The sequence below is a fragment of the Capsicum annuum genome, chromosome 8, assembly GCF_002878395.1.
Source record: "Capsicum annuum cultivar UCD-10X-F1 chromosome 8, UCD10Xv1.1, whole genome shotgun sequence".
Classification (NCBI taxonomy): domain Eukaryota; kingdom Viridiplantae; phylum Streptophyta; class Magnoliopsida; order Solanales; family Solanaceae; genus Capsicum; species Capsicum annuum.
The window spans coordinates 30235238-30257352 of record NC_061118.1 but is presented as its reverse complement, the minus strand read 5'-3'; the positions used below and the strand labels follow the sequence as shown (position 1 = coordinate 30257352).

The window sequence follows — 22115 nt, the reverse complement described above, 5'->3', positions numbered from 1 at the left end:
TGAACGGTTACTAAGATTACTATTTAGCTAGACTAAACTGAGTTCACTGAGTTCCGTTGACTGACAGAATACTACTGAATTCTGTTAGCTGGCTGAGTTAAGCGAGGTTTGAACTGGATACTGAATTAGACTGGACTAGTATGGATTCTACTGAGTTTTCCTAAGTTTTGTAACTGACTGAGAGTACTACTGATCGTGTTGTGACTGATACTGTTCTATGACTGACCATGGCTTTAGGTAATCAGCTAAATTGTCAGGCACAAGTACCCCAGGACTTGATAGCATAAATTAAGAGACATGGCATAACATGAAACATGTAAACTATGAACTTGATCATAATTCATACATTAGGGCATTTTGACAAACACTTGCATGATATAACTTGCACATAAGCTAACTTGACATGATTTCATTCTCTTAATAGTTCACATGGATAATTTATCAAGCACTTTGTGAGCATAGAATAAGAACATAGTATTGAACAATAGGTGAGCATCATAATTCATCTCTAATTTCACAAATCAATGGTTTATCATGGATTCACATGAATCTACACATATAATGATCAATTTCATATGAGATATATATATAATCATGAATTAGGAACTTAATCCAAATAGCAATCATGGATACACTTTAAATCCAACCATGGAAATCATAAAATCAATTACTTAAAGTTCAAAAGAGATTCTTGGACTCCAAGGGTGGAAGGAGCCCTTGGATAAACACTCCACATACCTGTGTTGAAGAATTCCTGCAAGTTTATGGTTGAATCTTGAGTTCTTGATTTGAAATTTAAGCACCTGGGATTTTGTTCTTAAGCTAATTGGAGAATGAATGAGTATATTTGCTCTATAGGGAATTTACTTTCGTGTTTTGGGGGATGAGGTTCAAGGAAAAAAGACCTAAATACCCCCAAGAACGTGGTCTTTTAATGACTGAAAATTGGGTTACCAATGTGCAGGTCGACGCAACACGTCGATGGCATCGACGCAATAGCCAATGCATCGCGCCATGTTTGTATCGATTCACTGGAATTGGACGCTGGTAGCTAGGGTTAATATTAATCAACGTGATAGTCGACGCGACGCGCCAAGATTGCGTTGATCCACTATTTTAAGGTTCCAAAGTGGCTTCAAACGAAGTCCAAAAAATCCGCAACTTGTCTAAAAATACCTACGGACATTCCTGATCATGCATCAACCTAAACATCAATATTTAATGGACATAAAGGTTACGAAATGCTATTGCCAACCTTCGTAGGCTAAAATGATACTAAGTCTGAGTACTTAGCTAAAATATTCTAAGTCTGGGACCCCTTGACAAGCCTAAAGAACTAAATTAAGCTTAGGATTTTTCGGGGTCTTACAGGAAATCATGTTGGTATATTGACAGGGGAAGCATGGTGCATAGTGGTAGAGGAACATTCACTGCAGTAGTGGTGATCACTCTAATTGAATGAAGTGCATGAAGTTTAATGCTCCAAGTTCTGTGGTTTGTCATCATCAAAAAGGGGGGAAATTGTTATATCTTGTTTTTATGATGATCAGCTAACAACAAGGGACCAATTCCTTGGGTCTTCATAAATTTATTACAGCTGTCACATGTCTGCGCAGTTTTATTTGTTAGTGTAATAAACTGCGCAGATGGGTTGTGTGCTAATCAAGATAGCTGGCCCAATCAAAATGCTACCCTAATCATTATCCATCTATAAATAGAAAGAATGTTTCTCAATTCATAGTGTTTGCAATCTAATTTTTCAAAGAGAAAATCAACAAAAACTCAAATATTGCTCAAGTTCTAAGTTTCTTTGTGCTAAGAGAGTGATTGTTCTTGAGTCAAGTCTTGGTCTGTAACTGAATTACTCATCTTATAAGAGTAATGTTTTTCTTGTATATGTAGTATGCTTAGGTAGATTTACCTGAGTTGATATCGGTTAGAGTTAATTAATACTGAGAAGAGATCTTGGTAGAATTGTCAAGGAGAGTTTTAATAGAGATATTACAAATTAGTGGAGCTTTGATACAAGCACGATCATGAAGATGAACGTTTTTGAGTATTTTGGATGTAACCTCGGAGGTGTACAATTTGAAGTGTTAAAAAGGGCTCCAAACCGCCCCTAAAAACACTCCATGGGTGCCTATTTGCCTACTTGATCATTAAAGGGCCTTTTTGTCATTTTATCTTTTTATTTGTAAGGTACTATAAATAGAAAAATATAGGATTTTAGTTCATTAGTTTTTATTGGATATTGTTGAAAGAACACATCTCTTGAGAGAGAGAGGGTCTCTAGGCCTAAACTAGGACATGAACAAGTGTGGATTCACTTGTGATTGTGTATTTCTTGGAAACGTTGGTGCTTGAGCGGTGGAATCCCTCTTGTGTCACGTAAGAGTGTGGTGTTGCTATTGTAAGTCTTAGGGATCCTTAGATTTAATACATCTTTGGGTTCTTAACCTTGTAAAATGTCTCACTTTCTATCTTTACATATCATGTACTAGTTGTGTAGTCTAGTGAACCGTTTGGTTCTTGTTGTTCTTGTAATCTTGTAACTGTTGGATTGTTGTTATTGTAGTGTTGTTCCTCTCGTTATTGTTGTTTATCTCTTGTTGTTGTTAGTGCTTTTAGTGTCATTTACACCTTGTTTCTTGATGTTGTTGGAATCGAGATTTGGCGTTTGTTGAGCTCTCGAGTTTTCCTTTATTTGTGGACTATTTTTGGCTTGTTTTTGATACGTACCAAATTTGTGTCGTATCATTTGGTATCAAAGCTTGTGGTTGATTTTGTTCCAACAAAATCAATCTTGGGCTTGCTAGAAAATCAAAAAAAAAGTGTTCTTGTTCTTGTTCTTGTTTATGGCCGAGAAACTTGTAGCGTTCTTGTGTAGTCTTGGTCGAAATTTGCATAGTCTAGGTCTAGGATTTCTTTGTTGTTATTGTTGTTTCTTGATTCACTAACACTAAAGGTATCTAGATCTATATTTGAGCTTAAAAACTTGTAAAAGTTGTGTTGTGAACAAAGACCTAGACTGAAATTTGTGGACTTATTGTGGAGGTTGGAGTGAGCATTGAAGGTGTTGTTATTGTTGTTCTTGAAAAGTTGTTATGTTCTTGTTGTTCTTCATCACTTCTCTTAACTTGACCAACTTAAAGTAGTTAATAGATCTAGAAAAGGTGAAGACAAAGTTGGAAGACTTGTTGGTGAAAGGACTAGCTCACATCACTCTTGACTTGACAATAACTTTTTCAACCACTTTCCTTGTTTCTAGGAGCCTTGTTTTGTGGAAACTAGTACAATTCTAATCTCACCTTTTTTAGTTGAATTTGAAAAGAGTTACAAGACTTGTGTTTTTCCCTCCAAATACTAATTGTTTTCCATTCCAAAAGTACAAGGACTAAAAATTCCAAGAATGGTGATTAAAACTTGTGTGGCCCCATGACCAAATAGGGGGTGACACATCACCAATTACAGTTCACACGATAAATTTTAAGCTCAAATTTGATCTTCTAGTTTCATTTTGTTGTTTCTTTTGTTGATTCCAATACTAACTTACAAGCTAGTAACCACTTACTAGATTGTGAGTTGGTTTGAAACCATTCTTTGTGTTTACGTTCTTGTGTATTTTTCTATTTTGGAGTCGTTGTAAACATTGAAATTCACCTCTCAACACCTCACGGAGTACAAGCAAGCATACAACACTTGTGAGATTAAGTGTGAGGAATCCGAGAACAAAGAAATAAAGAGAGAGTGTGAGGGCCTTTCTTTTACAACTAACCAGTTTGTTGTTTTGTAGTGAAACTTCTTGGCTAAACTCAATTGAGCCGGATGAGATTGAAGGCAAATCTCAAGATGGAGAGGAAGCTAAGGTGCAAAATGAAGCGTTGGCCGAGACTTGAAATTGTTGTGTTCTTGGTTTCTTCTTATTTTGTGGACTGTTTTGGAGCCATTTTCATTTGGCTAGTGCCATGAATTTGAGGTCAAATTCCTCTCAAGATGGAGAGGATGATACAAGCACGATCATGAAGATGAACGTTTTTGAGTATTTTGAATATAACCTCGGAGGTGTACGAGTTGAAGTGTTAAAAAGGGCTCCAAACCGCCCTTAAAAATACTCCATGGGTGCCTATTTGCCTACTTGGTCATTAAAGGGCCTTTTTGTCATTTTATCTTTTTATTTGTAAAGTACTATAGATAGAACAATATAGGGTTTTAGTTCATTAGTTTTTGTTGGATATTGTTGAAAAAACACATCTCTTGAGAGAGAGAGGGTCTCTAGGCCTAAACTAGGACATGAACAAGTGTGGATTCACTTGTGATTGTGTATTGCTTGGAAACGTTGGTGCTTGAGCGGTGGAATCCCTCTTGTGTCACGTAAGAGTGTGGTGTTGCTATTGTAAGTCTGAGGGATCCTTAGATTTAATACATCTTTGGGTTCTTAACCTTGTAAAATGTCTCACTTTCTATCTTTACATATCATGTACTAGTTGTGTAGTCTAGTGAACCGTTTGGTTCTTGTTGTTCTTGTAATCTTGTAACCGTTGGATTGTTGTTATTGTAGTGTTGTTCCTCTCGTTATTGTTGTTTATCTTTTTTTGTTGTTAGTGCTTTTGGTGTCATTTACACCTTGTTTCTTGATGTTGTTGGAATCGAGATTTGGTGTTTGTTGAGCTCTCGGATTTTCCTTTGTTTGTGGACTATCTTTGGCTTGTTTTTGATATGTACCAAATTTGTATCGTATTAAGCTTAGAGTTAAGCTCCAATGGAGTCTGTAATCATGAGCTTGATTATAGTGGATTGTTGAGTACTTGTAAGGGCAAGCTGTGATTTTTTCTCCCTTGAGTAAGGAGGTTTCCACATTAAACCATTGTGTTCTTCATATTTCTGTAAAAGTTTTATTTCCTTACTGTTTTACTATTTTATTGTTTGTGTCTGACTTTGAGGGACCTGGTCCCTTATAAGGTGGTGCACCCCCACATTTCATCATATTCTCAAATCCAAGCATGTTTTACATGATATTAGTTAAGATTTCAAGCATATGATCAAGTTATATGAGATTTATCAGTTTCAAGACTACTAAGCACTATTTATCATGATTTTGCGAATTTCAATCCTTATTAGTTGTCATACCATGTTTTCCCATGAAATTTAATATTTTCACAGACTTAGAATTATGAACCCTCGGTATGTTGGTAAATTCATGATTTTGAACTCATGCTATGAAATTTCTCTATTCCTTATTTCAGATTTTAATATTATCATGTTCAATTGCATTAGTCAGAGCTGGTAGGTAATGAACACCCGATACCTAGGGATTCATGCATATATCAGTTTATATGTCTTGAGTACTTCAAATTATCCATTGTGGATATTTTCAGAATGTAATTATGATGAGCTATGCAGTTTTCAGTGTCATTCAGTTGAGAGTAGTACTTAGCACCGAGTGAACGCAGGAATGAAGACTCACCCGCCAATTGAGGACTGAGACCTTTAGTAGAAGTCCCTAAGTTCCAAAACTACGTTGCCGTCGTAGGTTATGAGAGGTCACCCGCTAATTGAGGACTGACACCCTAGTCCTTCAGGACATCAGTTTAGTGGATCCACGCCAGCCAGTGTAGGTACCCTTGGCAAAGTACTAGCACACTTTCAACTGGGGTTACAAGTTAGACCCTAATTTTCTCGGATTGGGGTATGTCGGTTATAGCTAGCTCCCAAAGTCCTCAGTTCATATTTTAGATTATGTTCAGTTTTCATATTATGCACGACCTTATATTCAGTTTTTATTCAGTATATGTTTATACTCAGTCATTGCATCAATTCACATCCCACGGTTTCAAACTCAGTATTCATACATAGTCCTCAGTATAGTTTTACAACATATTCAGACTTAACTTGAGATTAAATACAATAGTCATACTTCTACCGCTTCCCAGTTTATAGAAATGTCCTAGCTCATGATTTAGAAATTTCACTACGCCTTATAGTTTTTACTAATAGACATGTTATAAATGCATATTTCAATAAATGTCTTGTGTCCTCAACTTTAAAGCATGTTTCAAATATTTTCATGACTAGTGCATATCCCATATACTTAGTACATTCCAAAGTACTAAGCACACACCTCTTCTGCCTATATTTTTCATGTGATGTAGATTCAGGTGCTTACTCTTAGGATCATAGTCAGGCAGATCACAGCATTCAACCAACAGGTGATGAGTTCTTTTATTTCGAGGACTCAAGTCAATTGCAGTTTTTTTATTTTATTTTCTTATTCGTACGTATTGATTAGGAATAGTTGGGGTCATGTCCCGACTACTTTAGTCAGTATTAGTAGAGGCTTCATAGATGGTCAGTCAGAGTCATTGTACATAATTTAAGTTCCTCTTTCTTTCAGATTACAGTGTCGTAAACTTTGAACAACAATGTATTGAAACAGCTTATCTCATGATTATGCTTTTGCTCAGCAAATTTAGCTTTTATATATTTTTTAATCAGTTGCTCAAGAATTATGCCAGTATAGGGGTTAGTTTGAGATCACTTGTGGTTCTAAGCACCGTGTTATGATTAAGGGATAGTCTCAGATTGTGACATACTTACTTACAAAAAATTATATGAAAAAGGTAGTTTCAATTAATCTCCATCATGTGTCTTAAATTATGTTCTTCTATCTTTAGTTCTTATTCTTAGTGTTAGGATTTTAGTTTCTGCCACTGCATATTAATGACAGAGTTTCCCACATACACCAGAAAAGGTAAAAAGCATATGTTTTATTTACCCTAGCTTCCATCCTTTTTGCTCTCTTGATGACTCAAAACTTAGACCTTTATGGTTGAAAGAGGCCGATAGTTACCATCATAGCAACTACCTTTTGTCCATAAGTTTTTGCACAGATTGTGTCAATAAATATAAATATTATTATATGAAACGGATAATTTACACGTATCATAATTATTATTTTTTCTATTGATAATAAATAGATTAAAAGTTGTCTCAAGAAATTTAAAATAAGGAAAGTAAACATAACATCACAAATCACAAAGGAGGTCAATGTTATGAGACTTTATTATTTTATAATAGATTCAACACAAGTCGATCAAATGGACTATTAAAACCAGCGATATTCCTGAATCGGGCATTGAAGCTTTAATTTATTGATTTCTAACAATTTTTTTTACAATTTGTTATATAATTGGGAAATACTTTTGCAAACTAGTGATAACATGGAGACGATTAAGAGTTTAACTGAGTTCCACTTTTTTTCCCGGGCCAAATTTTTTCGATGTCTTATTTTTTTTATTTTCTATCTTCGTAAGTTTAAACAATATCAAACCAGCTTGACCCAATAAATAAGTTGCGCCATATGACAATGTATATGTCATCATCTATAAAAACATGAAATATATTATGGTGTATAATTATTTACAAAAAATTTGGGAAAACCTCGAAGTATCTAATAAAATTATTGCTCAAGGTTACGGCTTCATACAATAAACCCTTGTGATCTTACTGTTCTTCCTCTATCGGATCTTACTGTTCTCCCTCTATCGGATGCTTCGATGCACTGAACTACCTTTTGTGTAACTCCAAAAATGTACACCAAATGAATCAAGTTGCACGTGCACGAGATTAGTTATAGTAAAATAAAGTACTCCGAGCCACTATTTTGTCTCTTCCATATTGTTAACTTGATAAAGCCAAATGCATCAAAACTTGTGCAGTTCCAAAGGTTGGAGAAGATAATGAGGACGCAGAATTTACTGGTGATTGTTACTCACTACCACAAGTGTTACTCCTACTTAAATGAACCTTGCTTACAATAATAGAGCACATTCAACAAGCCCACTCCTTAGGGTGCTTTGACCTAAAGCAGCATCTGTTTCTTAAGTTATAAATTGGGGACTCTTCAGCCCGACACATTTCTACTATGGGGGGCTATATCTTACCCTCACCACCTACAACATCAATAAACCATCAACCACTAGGAGAAAACAACTGAAACTGATTACCAAAAATATATGTTTGAGAAACGGAAAATCAATCAACGTGACAAAAAATAATCATCAGCAGGGCAAAGTGAGGATTTGAGGAAATGGTGCTGGAGGGAACAATAGAGGATCTTGCTGTTGCTCATATAAAAGGCTGCATCATCTATACTCCTTTATCTTCAATGCTGGCTATGTCAGAAAATTGTGCATGAATGTTCAGGGATGCCAAAACTTGTCACCCACATACATTTACTGCAGGAAGGACGATGAAGCAACCTACCAACCTAGTAGTCCCTTTTGTTGGGGCATTCAGATGCTCGGTGACCACTGCGCCCACAATTGAAACATGCACCACCAAAGCTTCTGCAATAGAAACCAAAACTTCTATCATTTTACTTTGGGATAGAGCCCCCAGCTATAGGGATAGAGTTATTTTGGTCCAGACATATAACATTAGACACAAGGAGTCCTTTATCTTCAGAAAAAGTGAACGCCTTTATTTACTTGTATCAATCTTTTCAAAAGTATGGCTTCGATCATCTTTGCAATTCCCTATCAGAAGGATGATTGTGATAGCAACAGAGACCCAGAAAAAAAACGAGAGCCATCTTCAATTTGTGGTTAACAGGATGAAAAGGATGTGTTGAAGTTAGAAATCAGATTGAGTCTCTATAAAGCTAAATCTCGCCACATAATCTTTTTGGAAAAAATGCTGATTCACTCTTCATGAATGGTTTCTGAAATTTTCTTTTTCATCTCAGAATGGATAAAGTAGGAGATGAGCAAGAGGAGCAAGAGGGAAGAAAAAAGTTTTGAGGCACCCCAAGAATAGTTAGATTTGATATAGAAAATAAAGAAAATAAGACCAGACACACTTACGAATGGAATTTTGAACTCTTAAATGGTAATGAAATGTAATGATTGTGTACCTCTTTATGTTATACCCTACTTGTTATCTTTTAACATTGGTCGGCAGCTTTTTCATATGGCTTTCTCTCTGTCCTTGGACCACGAGTGTCCACTTCGTGCAAAGATTAGTAGTAATATATATTTCTAATGTTATATACTCCCTCTGTCCCATTTTATGTGTCATCATTTCCTTTTTAGACCGTCCCAAAAGAATGTCATGTTTCCTTATTTTGTAAATAGTTAAAAACATAATTACACTTTAACCTTATTGGGCCCAATTATTTTTAAAAAAAATAGTAGCACATTTTTTGATAAAGGACAATTTGGTAAATATTATCAAGTCTTCCTTTATTTCTTAAACTCCGTGCCCGGTCAAATGACGACACATAAAATGGGACGGAGGGAGTATAAAGGACCAAATTAAAGAGTGAGCTATTTATGTCATTTAGTAGCAAAAATGTACAATAAAATAAGTGGAGGAGGATTGGGATGTGACTCGCTACAATTGTAAAGAATAGGCAATTAACATGCTTGCCAAGCTTCAACAGAAGCAGCATCTACGCTGATGAGAAATAGGTTTTTTTGGGGGGTGGGTGGGTGGGATCCAATCCTAATCACCCTATTCTACAGAGGTATGATCCCTGATACTATTTCGGATTAACATGCATTGATTTCTACAAGATTGTCTTCAAAACATAATACACTTGACTCAGAAATTCTTCTCAAAAAAAAAAAAAATACTTCACTCAGAAATTCAAGGGTTTATCCCTAAAATCCTAAATTGAAAATTCGATGGTTTTAATAATGGTGAGATCTCAGTGCAAGATGCAGATAGTAGTTCAGTCAGAGCTACTTTTTCCAACAGAGACAACACTACAGTCACACAACAACGACGAGGCAGGTCAGTCCACAATTAACTCCATTAAAATGTGTTGATTGTTGCAAAATCTGCTTTGCTCAGTGTAAGAAGAGCTCGAGAGTTTGTTGTTCTTGTGGAGAGAAGGGACATTATGTAAATTATGTCTGAGGCATTCGGGTATCAGTGGGACTACATCATAGTCTTAGATTCGCTTATACTCAAGACATTCAACTCAGCCAGCTAGGGTCGCTCTTAAAGCCACATGCTGTAGGGGGGCCACCACCCCATTCTATGCTATTGATAGGAAAAATGTTTGAGGCATCCATGTTATGGTGACATCTGACAGGCCTTAACGTTTGCTCTTTTAAGGCATTTCCACTTATAGATCAGATCTACATATTTGTATGTTTTTGTAATTGCATCTTGTTCAGAGAGTGATCTTGAACTCTTAGATAGTTGTTCGTAGATTTGACCAGGTTAGGTGAGTCTATTGTTGTAGATCGGCTTTACCAGGATTGTGAATTCTCAAGGAAGGACCACGATCCACTCGATTGTGTTAAAATGATTGATTTTGATGATATAATGGGTATGGATTGGCTGGCCTTGTGTCCGACTACACTAAACTATCACGTAAAAGTCGTAGGGTTTGAAATTCCAAGGGAACTGTCTTGAGAAAAAAAAGAGAACTGCAGCTAAGAGCAAAATATATCATTCATTAAGGATGAGAAAATTCCTGAAGCTTGGAGGTTGGAGTGGTTGACTCGGTTGTTTAACATAATTTTCAAGACGGCGAAGATGCTTGAATCTTGGAGGTGGAGTACGATGATTCCGTTGAATAAGAAAAAGGATGACATTCAGGATTACAACAATTATAGGGGTATCAAGTTGTTGAGTCACACTATGAAAGTTTGGAAGAGGATGGTAGAGTTGAGGTTGCGGAGGATTGTTACTATTTCTGAAAATCAGTTCGGATTTAAGCCAGGGCGCTCGACTACTGAAGCCATCCATCTCGTTAAGAGACTGGAGGAGCAATATAGGAAAAGGAAGAAGGATTTGCACATGATATTTATCGACTTAGAGAAGGCATATGATAGAGTTCCTAGAGCGGTTCTTTGGAGGTGTTTGGAGGCTAGAGGTGTACCTATGGTGTATGCTAGGGCGATTAAGGATACGTACAACGGAGCCAAAACTCGGGTTAGGGCTGGGGGAGGTGATACAAGTACGATCACGTAGATGGACTCATGAGGGCATATGTTGGATCCAAGACTTGGTGTGTGCAATTGAAATGTAGAAGAGGTCCAAAACACAGCAAAAATCATCCCACTCTTAACACTTGAGGGGCACCTAACCCTTGAGGGTATTATGGACATTTTTGTATTCCATTTTGTAATAACTATATAAGGAACATGTTAGCGTTTCTTTACTTAGTTCATTGATGATGTTGTAAGTCTTAAGACATTGGAAAACACAAGTCCTCTCTTCTCTTTGGAGGAAAAACCGAAACTAGGATACAACAATAGGGTGGATTCTCTTTTGTTGTTGTTCGCTTGGAAACATTGATATGCTTGGGAGGTGGATTCCAATCTTGTGTCTTTGTAAGAGATAGGTTTATTGTTGTGTATAGTGTTAAGGGTTCTTGAGCCGGGGGTCTATCGTTAACAGCCTCTCGACTTCTTTAGAGGTAGTGGTATGGACTGCATACATTCTACCCTCCCCAGACCCCACTAACAGCCTCTCGACTTCTTTAGAGGTAGTGGTATGGACTGCATACATTCTACCCTCCCCAGACCCCATTAGGTGGGAATATACTGGGTTTGTTGTTGTTGTTGTTGTTTAGTGTTAAGGGTCGAAGAGTTACCATTCTTGAGTTCTTAACATTATACCTTCATGTGGTCTATCTATTTATCCCTTTACTTCCTTGTAATTGTGTTTAGTGTTTGCGTTGTAATCTTGTGTTCTTGTTGTTATTGTTAAATCCGAATCTTGTGCCTTTGTGTTCATCTAATTCTTCACGTATTGTTGCTATTTTGGTGTGAATTACACCTTGTTCATCTTGTATTCTTGTTGTATTTGTGAATTCGAGAGAGGTCTCCACTTGGTCCACGGGTTCTTGTAATTTGTGGACTATTTGGAGTGTGCATTTTGTGTTTACTTGGGTTTTCTTGTACCAGGAGGGGACTCGGAGCACTTTCCCGTCTTGATGGGGTTACATCAAGGAACGACGCTTCGTCCATATCTTTTTGCCTTGGCGATGGATGTTTTGACGCGGCACATTCAAAGTGAGGTGCCTTATTATTTGCTTTTTGCGGATGATGTAGTCTTGATTAATGAGACATGTAGGGGAGTTAATGCTAAATTGGAGGTTTGGAGGCAAACCCTTGAGTCTAAAGGGTTTAGGTTGAGTAGGTCCAAGACGAAATATTTGGACTGTAATTCCAGCGAGGTATCTCATGCGTCCGATGTGGTTGGTAAGCTTGACACTCATTCTATCAGTAAGAGAGATAGTTTCAAGTATCTGGGATCTATGATTCAAAAGAATGGAGAGATTGACGAAGATATCACTCATAGGATTAGGGTAGGGTGGATGAAATGAAGGCTCGCCTTCGGTATCTTGTGTGACAAAAAGGTACCTCCCAAACTTAAAGGAAAGTTCTACGATGGTTAGACCGGCTTTGTTGTATGGGGCGGAGTGTTGGCCTGTTAAGAAGGCCCACATCCAGAAGATGAAGGTGGTGAAAATGAGAATGCTTCAGTGGATGTATGGGTGTCCTAGGAAAGATAGGATTAGATGCTTCGGTGGATGTATGGGTGTCCTAGGAAAGATAGGATTAGAAATGAGGTCATTCAAGATAAGGTGGGAGTGGCTTTGGTGGAAGCCAAGATGAGGGAAGCGAGGTTGAGATGATTCGGTCATGTGATGAGAAGGAGCACGGATGCCCCAGTGCAGAGGTGTGAGAAGTTGGGTAGGGAAGGTTTCAAGCGGAGTAGAGGTAGACCGAAGAAATATTGGGGGGAGGCGATTAGACATGACATGGAGCAGCTCCGGCTTACTAAGGCCATGACCTTGGATAGGAAGTTGTGGAGAAGGCGGATTAGGGTAGAAGGTTAGTCTGAGTTTAGGAGGTTATATCTTTTGGTGTGTTACTTGGAGTATCTTGTGTATGGTATTATTGGATATGTTACTTTCTATTGTATCTTGTTCTTTTACTATTCCATATCTAGATTGTTTTATTTTGAGCCAGGGGTCTATCGGAAACAGCCTCTCTATCTCACATTTGAGGTAGTGGTATAGACTGCGTACACTTACCCTCCCCAAACCCCATTTGGTGGGAATATACTGGATATGTTGTTGTTGTTGTTGTATTAAGGATGAGAAAATGATTAGAAAAGACAGTTTCAGCTTCATTGTTGTAGTTCTCGCCACCCGACCAGGGGTAATACGCTTGTCCATGTACCAGTAATACGTGAGTATCCGGTGTGTTCCGGATGGCTTACCGAGTTACCTCTGGTGTGGGAGATTGAGTTTTGAATTAATATTTGCCCGTGATAAAGGTCTATTTCAATTCCCTGTATCGCAAGGCACCGACAGAGTTGAAATAGCTAAGGAACAAATATAATATTAGCTTGATAAAGATTTCATCAGGCCTACTGTTTGACTTCGGGGTGTATAGTTTTGTTCGTGAAGACGATGGATTATTAATTGCGTATATATCAATAATGGTAGTTGAACGAGGTGATGATCAACAAGAGAGATATGTTGCCTCATTGATGAAAAGTAACTGTTTCACTACAGTATGAATTGGGATTGGGTTATCATCAAATGAGATTAAGGAGTAAGGACATAATAGACTTTTCCGACTAGATACAAACATTTTGAGTTCATGGTAATATCTTTTGCGCTTATTAATGCAGTAACAACATTTATGGATCTCATGAACGAGGTGAGCGACCTAATTGTTACACTTTTGTTGCTTTATTCATTGATGATAGTTTAGAATACTCCCATAGCCAGGTAGAACATGAGCATTACTCGAGGATAGTGTTGTAAACACTGAGGAAACAAAATCTTATGTTAAGTTCTCGAAATGTGAGTTCTGGTTAGACATAATAACACAGAGTGCTAGTGGACATAATAGTATTGTTGGAAGACGTGTCTAGATACAAGGTAAAGGGTGATCCTAAGATAAATGTTAGTGCAAGCCGAGCTTCAGCAATATCATGGAACGAAGATTTGAAGCTCGAGAATATGCTAAAGTAGGAGTACAAGGAAGAAAGGCGAAAGGAGAGAAAAAGGCTATGGACGCAAAATGGCTATTCTTGATATTCAAGTCTCATGCTAAAGAAGACCCTTGTTTCAAAAGGTATTTTTGTAATTATCAGTGTAGGCTATAAATACGGGAGAATAACTCATTTTAGACTTAGATTATGTTGATTGAATATTAAAAATAATACTCTTTTGAGAGTTTGAGAGCTTGTTGAAGCTTTTGATTGTTACATGTTAAGAAAGAAGGGTTGCTTGGGAATCCAATTCCCAGGTCTTTCTCATAGGTTTAGGTGCTTATTTGGATATTTGAAGGTGGTCTTTACTTTAATATAGTATTGGTTGCCTTTAGTTCCTCTTTTTGTGTCTACCTTTCTATCCAATTATCTTTGTTTTCTTATTTGCTTTGTCTTCCACGTTTTCTTTCTTGTATCATTTATAAAAACAACCCTAATCCAAGCTCTGATACCAAATGATGCAAGAAAGAAAACGTGGAAGACAAGGTAAATAAGAAAATAAAGATAAACAAAGATAAATGGATAGAAAGGTAGACACAAAAAGTGGAATCTAAGGCAATCAATATTATATTAAAGTAAAGACCCTTTCAAATATCCTAATAAGTACCTAAATCTATAAGAAAGACCTCAAGAGAATTAGATTCTCAAGCAACCCTTCCTTCTGTACATGAAAAAATCAAAAGCTTCAACATGCTCTCAAATTCTCAAAAGAGTATTTAGTTTTTATTTAATATTCAATCAACAAAATTTAACTCTAAAATGAGTTATTCTCCATTATTCATATCTACACTAATAATTATAAAAATACCCTTAATGAAATAAGGGTCTTCTTTAGCATGAGGCCTGGATATCAAGAATAGCCACTTTGCGTCCATAGACTCTTTCTCCCATTTTCTCCTTTCTTGTACTTCCACTTTAGCATATACTCGAGCTTCAACTCTTCATTCCATGGTATTGATGAGGCCTACTACACTTATTGAGATGCATAGTTTTTTTTGGGTTTAGCCAAGTATTACAAGCATTTTATGGAAGGGTTGTCAAGTGCAATTGCTTTCTCCAACGACTTACAAGAGCGACACGTTTTGGAAATTTAATGAGTGTGATCAAACTTTCAAAAGCTAAGTTGCTTGGACTTGGGTGCGGGTGTCCAATACAAGTGCGGATCTAGAGGTTGGATCCTTCATGGTCTCAAGTTTAATATTTCAAGTTTAATATTTGGGGATATGGATCCAAGTGTGAATATGAGTGCAGGGATCCGACTAAAATTAATTCAAATATCTAAAGATAGAGTTATTAAAACTTAAATTATAAGATATTATGTGGAAAAAATGAGGAGAAAATATTGATCAGGAGGAGGATCCTCAAAGGTAGGGGTGGGCGTTTGGTATTCGGTTTGGTTATTTTCAAAGTCCGGGTTCGATAATTCGGTAATCGGTATTTGAGAGTAAATACCATATACCATACTTTTAAAAATCGGTTCGATAATTTGGTAATCAATAAATTTAACCTCGATTCGATACAATATTTGGTAATACATATTAAAGTTGGAGATGTGCAAACTACGTTTAAACTTAAAAAAAGTATATTTAATAGAAATCTTATTTAGTATTCTTTTGGGTTTTTTACGAATATATTACCAAGGTCCAAGATGGGATGACTAATATTATTGTCTATTGGGTTAATTAGACATTGTATTAGATACATATGTATGTAATAATTCGAGATTCGGTAAATACTGAATACCGAAATATTGAAATTTTACTCCCAAATACCATACTAAATATCAAATTACCGAATACCAATTACTAAATTTTTTTTATTCAGTTCGGTAATTAGATTTTCGGTATTTTATAATCAGCCCTACTCAAAGGAGAACTCAAAGGAGATAAAAGGAAAAGCAGTAACGGAAATTTCTATGTACAAGTTTTTCTATGTTCTTCAATTTCACCTTAGCTTTTGTTTTGATTACACAAATATTAAATCCATTTGAACTTTCATATCGATTTTGGTCAAAGTACCCAAAATCAGTTGACCCGATCAGGTATGGATCAAACACCCACCCGAAAGTGAAGAGTCCGAGTAACTTAGTTCAAAAGCACAAGACTACTTTGACCATAGCACTAGTGTTGACTTTGCTTATGGATATAGGAGTCTTCATGGTTTGTGAGGCGTCAAACACAAGTTGTTTTTTGATGCAGAATGGTAAGGAGATTGCTTATGCTTCTATGCAGCTAAAGAATCGCAAGAATAATAAAACGTCACTTGAGTCAAATTTAGGCAACTACAATAGCTTGTAGTACATCTTCAAGCAAAAGAACTTAAGTTAAAGACAATTTAGTGGCTTGAATTGCTTAAGGACTATGATGTACTATTATCCAGGAAAGACGAGAATGTTGTGGCAGATGCCTTGAGCCAGAAGTTTATGGGCAGCTTGGCTCGAATAATAGCAAATGTGTGACTAGTAGCCATTGAGATACAGATTTTGGCTTTTGGTTAACTGGAGATTTAGGATTGATGACCAGTGCTTGGCAAGAAACTTGTGTGTATCTGTGCAACTGTTAGCCGTTGAGATAGAGATTTTGGCTAACCGGAGAGTTAGTATTGATGACCGTGCTTGGCGAGGAACTTTTATGTATCATTGCACAGTCTTCCTTAGTTGAGCTGATTAAGGCAAGATAGCATGAGGATTTCGATTCAGTAAGACTCAAAAGTGGATTTACAGTGGGGGAGTTACAGATTTTGTTATTTGTGATGCTAGGGTACTACGACTTGATAGCCAGTTTTGTGTTCCTGACATTGATAAGTGAAAACATATGGTTCATGAAGAGGCTCATAGTTCAAAGTATTCAATACATCCAAGTTCCACCAAGATGTATCAAGGCTTGTGAGAGTTGTATTGATGGATGAATATGAAAATGAATGTTCAAATTTTGTTTCTCGATGCTTAAATTGTAAATAGGTCAAATATGAGCATCAGAGGCACGATGGGTAAGATCAAAGTATGATTATTCCTGAGTAGAAATGGGAGCGGATCAATGCACTTCATGTTAGGTCGACTATGTAGTCATCAGGGGAGGCACAAGATTAACATGATTAAGAGGCCTCAAACTTTAAAGAAAATAGTTCATATTGAATAGCATTGACCCATGCTTTATAATTGATGTATCTGAATTCTGTTAGATATCCCCAATATTATTTTAAAAGATTGTAACATAAAAGAAAAGTCCCTAGGCACAAAAAGCTGAGGAATTCCCAGACCCCTTTAGGGTCCCTCTCTCTCTCCTTTTCCAATGGTTCTTCCAATCACCGGAATCCACCCTTTTTCTTCCTTTTCCCCCTCTTTCCTTGCAATCGATTTCAAATGGATGATACTACTTATTTGCAGTAGATTTCGAGGCCTGCATATAATGACATCAGTTTGGGGAAAACTCGAGGGTACAAAAATCTACTGATGATGACGTGCAGATCCAACAAATTCTCAATGCTGAGCAGGTAGCCATAAAAATCCTGGGAACCAAACTGGCGGTGAGATTGAAGCTTCCAGATGGGTGAATTCCCATATTTTGGAACCAAGCAGAACATATGGAGTTGCATGTGAAGGTTTCAGTGGAAAAACACATGCACTTCTAATGAGGCTTGATGAAAGAAAGAGTGCGATGGAAAAGAGAGGGGCAAACAGGGCAACGTCAACTCCTAGACACAGAAGAATTGGCAAGAATGATGTGCCAATAATTCAGGAATTGATATTTTTTAAAATGCTCTCAGGCACTCTTTTCGAGGCATTGACTTAAGGTCCCTTCTGGCCTTTGAGATTTCGTCTCCGTTCACACACTCTCCTCCTCCTTCCTTTCCCTCCTCCTCAGTTTCTGTTCCTTTTTTTTTTCTTTACATCTACCATCCTCTCCTCAAGGAAGGATGGAAAATAGGATCTATTTTCGCTCAGGGGGGAAATCCTACGACATCACCGAGTCAAGAGCCAGAGCAGAGACTTGGTATGACTGGGTAGAAAGTGGCAGATACCATCTGAGGAGAACGGTGTTGAGCAAAGAATCTCTTCTCTGGATTTGCAAGCGATTTTACGAAGCATCAGAAACGAGAGGGGGATCTTTTAAAACTTGGAAAGGCAAAGACTATTTCACTAACATTTTTCTTTCTCTGAAAGCCAACAAATATTATGGAAGGTTTCTATCCTTGATTAGAGTCAAGGGGACAGACAGAACAATTATTATCATTCCAGAAAATGCTTTTAATGCTGGGTGGGGGAAACTTGCAGACAAAATAAATAACTTCATTAATAGAGATTCAACCACCAAACAAGTGTATAAATACGATGGGGAGGCAAAACAGGCTGCAAACAAGGGGTGAGGGAGTTATGGGGAGATGCTTCAAAAAGGGAAATGGACAAAGACAGAACCAGAGATAGCTTCAGAAATAGAGGACTCTGCCGAAGGAGAAGTGATAAAGGCGAAAGTCCAAGGAGAAGTGATAAAGGCGAAAGTCCATCTTGCAGAGAATGACCTTTTGAACAGGTGCTTAGTCGGATTTTTCGCTGGCAAAGAGGACACACCCACCAGAAATGAGGTGAGGCGATGGGCTCAGCAAACTTGGAAGGGAGCACAAGGAGTCTCAATCTATGACATGTACGGAGAAATCTTTCTTTTTGAGTTCCATTCTAGGAAGGAAGCTGAACACATCATGATGGGATCCTGGAAGAGACAAGGTTGTACGCTCAAACTTCAATGGTGGAATCCGACTGCCGGCTCTTTCATGAATTCAATTGGTGTTGGATTCGTGTGCTGGGGCTTCCTCTCCACCTCTGGTCTAGTTCAGTGATGAAGAAAATAGGTGAAAGGTGTGGGGGGTGGCTCGAAACAGAAGAAGAAACAAAACTGAAGAATCACATGAGATGGGCCAGAATTCGTGTAAAAGGTCCGGCGACCAAAATTCCGACATCGATCGACATCACCGATGAGAACTGTCTTTTCACTACCTATTTGGGTCACCTACCGGAAAGGAGACGATTGCATTCAGGCCGGAGAAAGGCAAAAAAAAGGGGGCTTCTTTCGAGGTGAAGAGTCGTCAGAAAACCCTAGGTTCATTGGGTCTCGACAAGACAAAGATAAGGAAAGGGGTCAGAGCAATTCAAAATATAAAGCTGATAGTGGCCTTTTGGGGGAAAAAATCCCATGTGTTAGTGGAACCCACTAACTTTTCAAATCAGCAAATATCAAATGGGCCAAGGGGTGTGGGCCGGGCATCTAAACCAAAAAATGTTGACCCTTTTTTTGGATGAAATAAATTTATGGCCCACCACCTCAGAAACCCAAGACAACTCTTTGGCCTTTGTCGATCAAAGCTTAGCCTTCGAAGCTGAGATATTGCTCGAACAACAGGAAATCAATCAATCATCTGGGAGCAGAAATTCAATTGCAGGAAGGAGAGGTAAATTCAACTATAAGGGGGGAGGCAAGTAGTGAAGGAGAGATAGAAGACCAAGGCAACATGAATTAGATTACTCCTTTGGGGGATCCAATTCCAATTCATTCAACAAAACATTCTCAGACTTAGTCAGGAATTTGGGGCTGCTTTTGAGGGCTGCATAGAAGAGGCCACGTCGTTGCTACTCAAAATAGATCAAAGGAGAAAGAAGAAAGCCCCAGCAACAGGAAATCTTGACAAACAGATGGTTCCAAAGGAGCTCAAAAATCTTATCTTTGATGTAAAATTCAAAGATTCAGAACCAAAGAGTGATTCAAAAAGTAGAGGGAGGAAACAATCCATTAAGCCGTTACGAAGCTAAAGATAAGGGAAAAGGGAATGTCAGGGGGTTGAACAGGGAGGAGAAAAGGGAACTAGTTAGAAGTAGAATTCAACAGGAGGGAGCAGACATAATTGTCCTGGTGGAGACAACTAAATGGGACAGTGGGTAGATATATTTAACAATTGGGGGAAAATAGATGGATGGAGGGAGTATGGATGGAAGCTTAAGGGTCTAAGGATGGAATTATTATCATGTGGGTAATAGGTCTTGGAGGGGGGAAGTAGTATAGAGTGGCAGTCAAATGATTACTTGTAAACTTTTTGAGATTAACCAGGATTTAAACTTGTTTCTCACAGCTGTTTATGCATCATGTGATAGGATTGAAAGAAGGGATCTATGGGAAGAACTAGGGGCTATCAAGAGCTTGTGTAAGGGACCTTGGGTGCTTTGTGGAGATTTCAACATAACAAGATTCCCTTTCGAAAAAACTAATTGTGTTAACTTATCCGGAGCAATGGCTGATTTCTACAACTGCACAAATGAACTGGAACTCATAGACCCCCTCCCCCTCTTTTTGGGGGGATCTTACACTTGGAGAGGAGGGGAAAACGACAAGAATGCCTCTAGAATAGACAGGTTTCCGTATTATTTTCCTTGGGATGAAATGTTCACTCAGATTAGGCAAAGTTCTCTTCCTAGCCTTGGTTCTGATCACAACCCCACAACCCCATTATTTTGACTTGTGGAGATGAAAACTTTAGGAATTCTTTCTTTTAAGTTTGAAAAATGGTGGTTGAATGTAAAAGGCTTCAAAGAAAAAGTCCAAGATGGTGGTGTTCTTTTGTTGTGTTTGGTACTCTTGACCACATCCTGGCAACAAAATTAAGTTTATTAAAGGCTAAACTCAAAGAATGGAGCAAGGAGCATAGAATGAACTGGAAGACAAGGAAAAGTCACATCCTATATCAAGTTGGGAGCTTGGAATCCATCCAAGAGAACAGACCTCTAAATGATGATAAACAACAGATAAAGGCTCATTTAGCTATGGAATTTGAGGAGGTGGCCAAAAATGAAGAAATCTATTGGAGACAGAGATCCAGAGTCCAGTGGATCAGAAAACTAAGTTTTTTCACAAAATAGCCACTGCACACAAGAGACTCAACACTATTGATTCCCTGTTGATCAATGGAGAGCAATCCGATGATCCTGTAGCTATTAAGGGCTACATTGTTGAATTTTATCAAGATCTCTACAAAGAATCAGAAAATTAGAGACCTGCTTTGAACCTTCATGGAGTACAGACAATTCATCAAAGGAAAGAGATAGTCTTAAAGGAGTTTTTGAAGTACTATTGGTAGGAATAAATATAGTCTTGAAGGAGTTTTTGAAGTAGTATTGGCAGGGATAAAATTGTGTGCTGCAGATAAAGCCCTCGATCCAGATGGATACATCACGGATTTCTTCCAAGTTTTTTTTTTGGAAACAATAAAGGATAAACTGATGCAGACATTCCACAGATTTCATTCTCATCATTAGTTTGAGAAGGCTTCAATGCTACTTTTGTAGCTTTAATTCCTAAGAAGGTTGGGGCAAATTATCTAAGAGATTTTAGACCCATCAGTCTAATCTGTCTAATGTCTGGGGTCTACAAAACAATAGCAAAGGTGTTCATCAAAGGGAGACAAAAAATGGATGTTGCTCTAATTGCTAGTGAGTGCATTGACACTAGGATTAGAGGAGATTTACCAGGAGTTATGTGAAAGTTGGATATTACTACGGTTTCTTACCCCAAAACTGCGTGCCACCATAGGTTGGGCCTGAGGCCGAGTTTATGATTGTTATTGGACCTAAAGCAGAGTTGATATTGGGCCCGAGGCCGAGTTTGTTTAGTGATCACTAGACCTAGGTTATACTCCCTGGCAAGAGTATGTCGCCTCTCCCCAACGTGAGGTAGGTTATACTCCCTGGCAAGAGTATGTCGCCTCTCCCCAACGTGAGGTCTCTTCCTTAGGAGGACAAAACGTTGGACTCCGTGCAGCTCGCATTGTTTATGTCGGTTAAGAAAACCTCCCTTGACATTTAAATTTCGAAATCAGTTACCTCCCTAAACTAAAGTATTTTCCATTGAGATAAGATATTTTCCTTTAAAACTAAAATACTTTCCCTTGATATGAGTATTTTTCCCTAAAGCTTGAAATGAGATATTTTCCTAACGTGAATGAAATGCCTTCAAGTATGTTCCAAAGTTATATGATTTCGAATTCCAAGTATTAGAGTTCAAAAGAGTTATGAGTTCTTGAGCATTGAAGAAGTTTTACTCTCCATA

At 37.7% G+C, this 22115-nt stretch overlaps 1 protein-coding gene across 2 annotated transcripts in view; it reads right to left on the bottom strand.

The window, feature by feature from the left end:
- The window catches only part of LOC107838807 (DEAD-box ATP-dependent RNA helicase 3, chloroplastic), a 39289-nt gene that overhangs the window by 1071 nt on the left and 16103 nt on the right, over nt 1-22115 (bottom strand). Inside the window, exon 10 of one of the 2 annotated variants that reach the window (XM_016682009.2) lies at nt 7738-8345. The exons of the other annotated variant lie outside the window; for it this stretch is intronic. Coding sequence (XP_016537495.1) covers nt 8267-8345 — 79 coding nt within the window. The 3' untranslated portion in view covers nt 7738-8266. Of the gene's footprint in view, nt 1-7737; nt 8346-22115 lie in introns of those variants that run through there. 2 annotated transcript variants of the gene reach the window in all.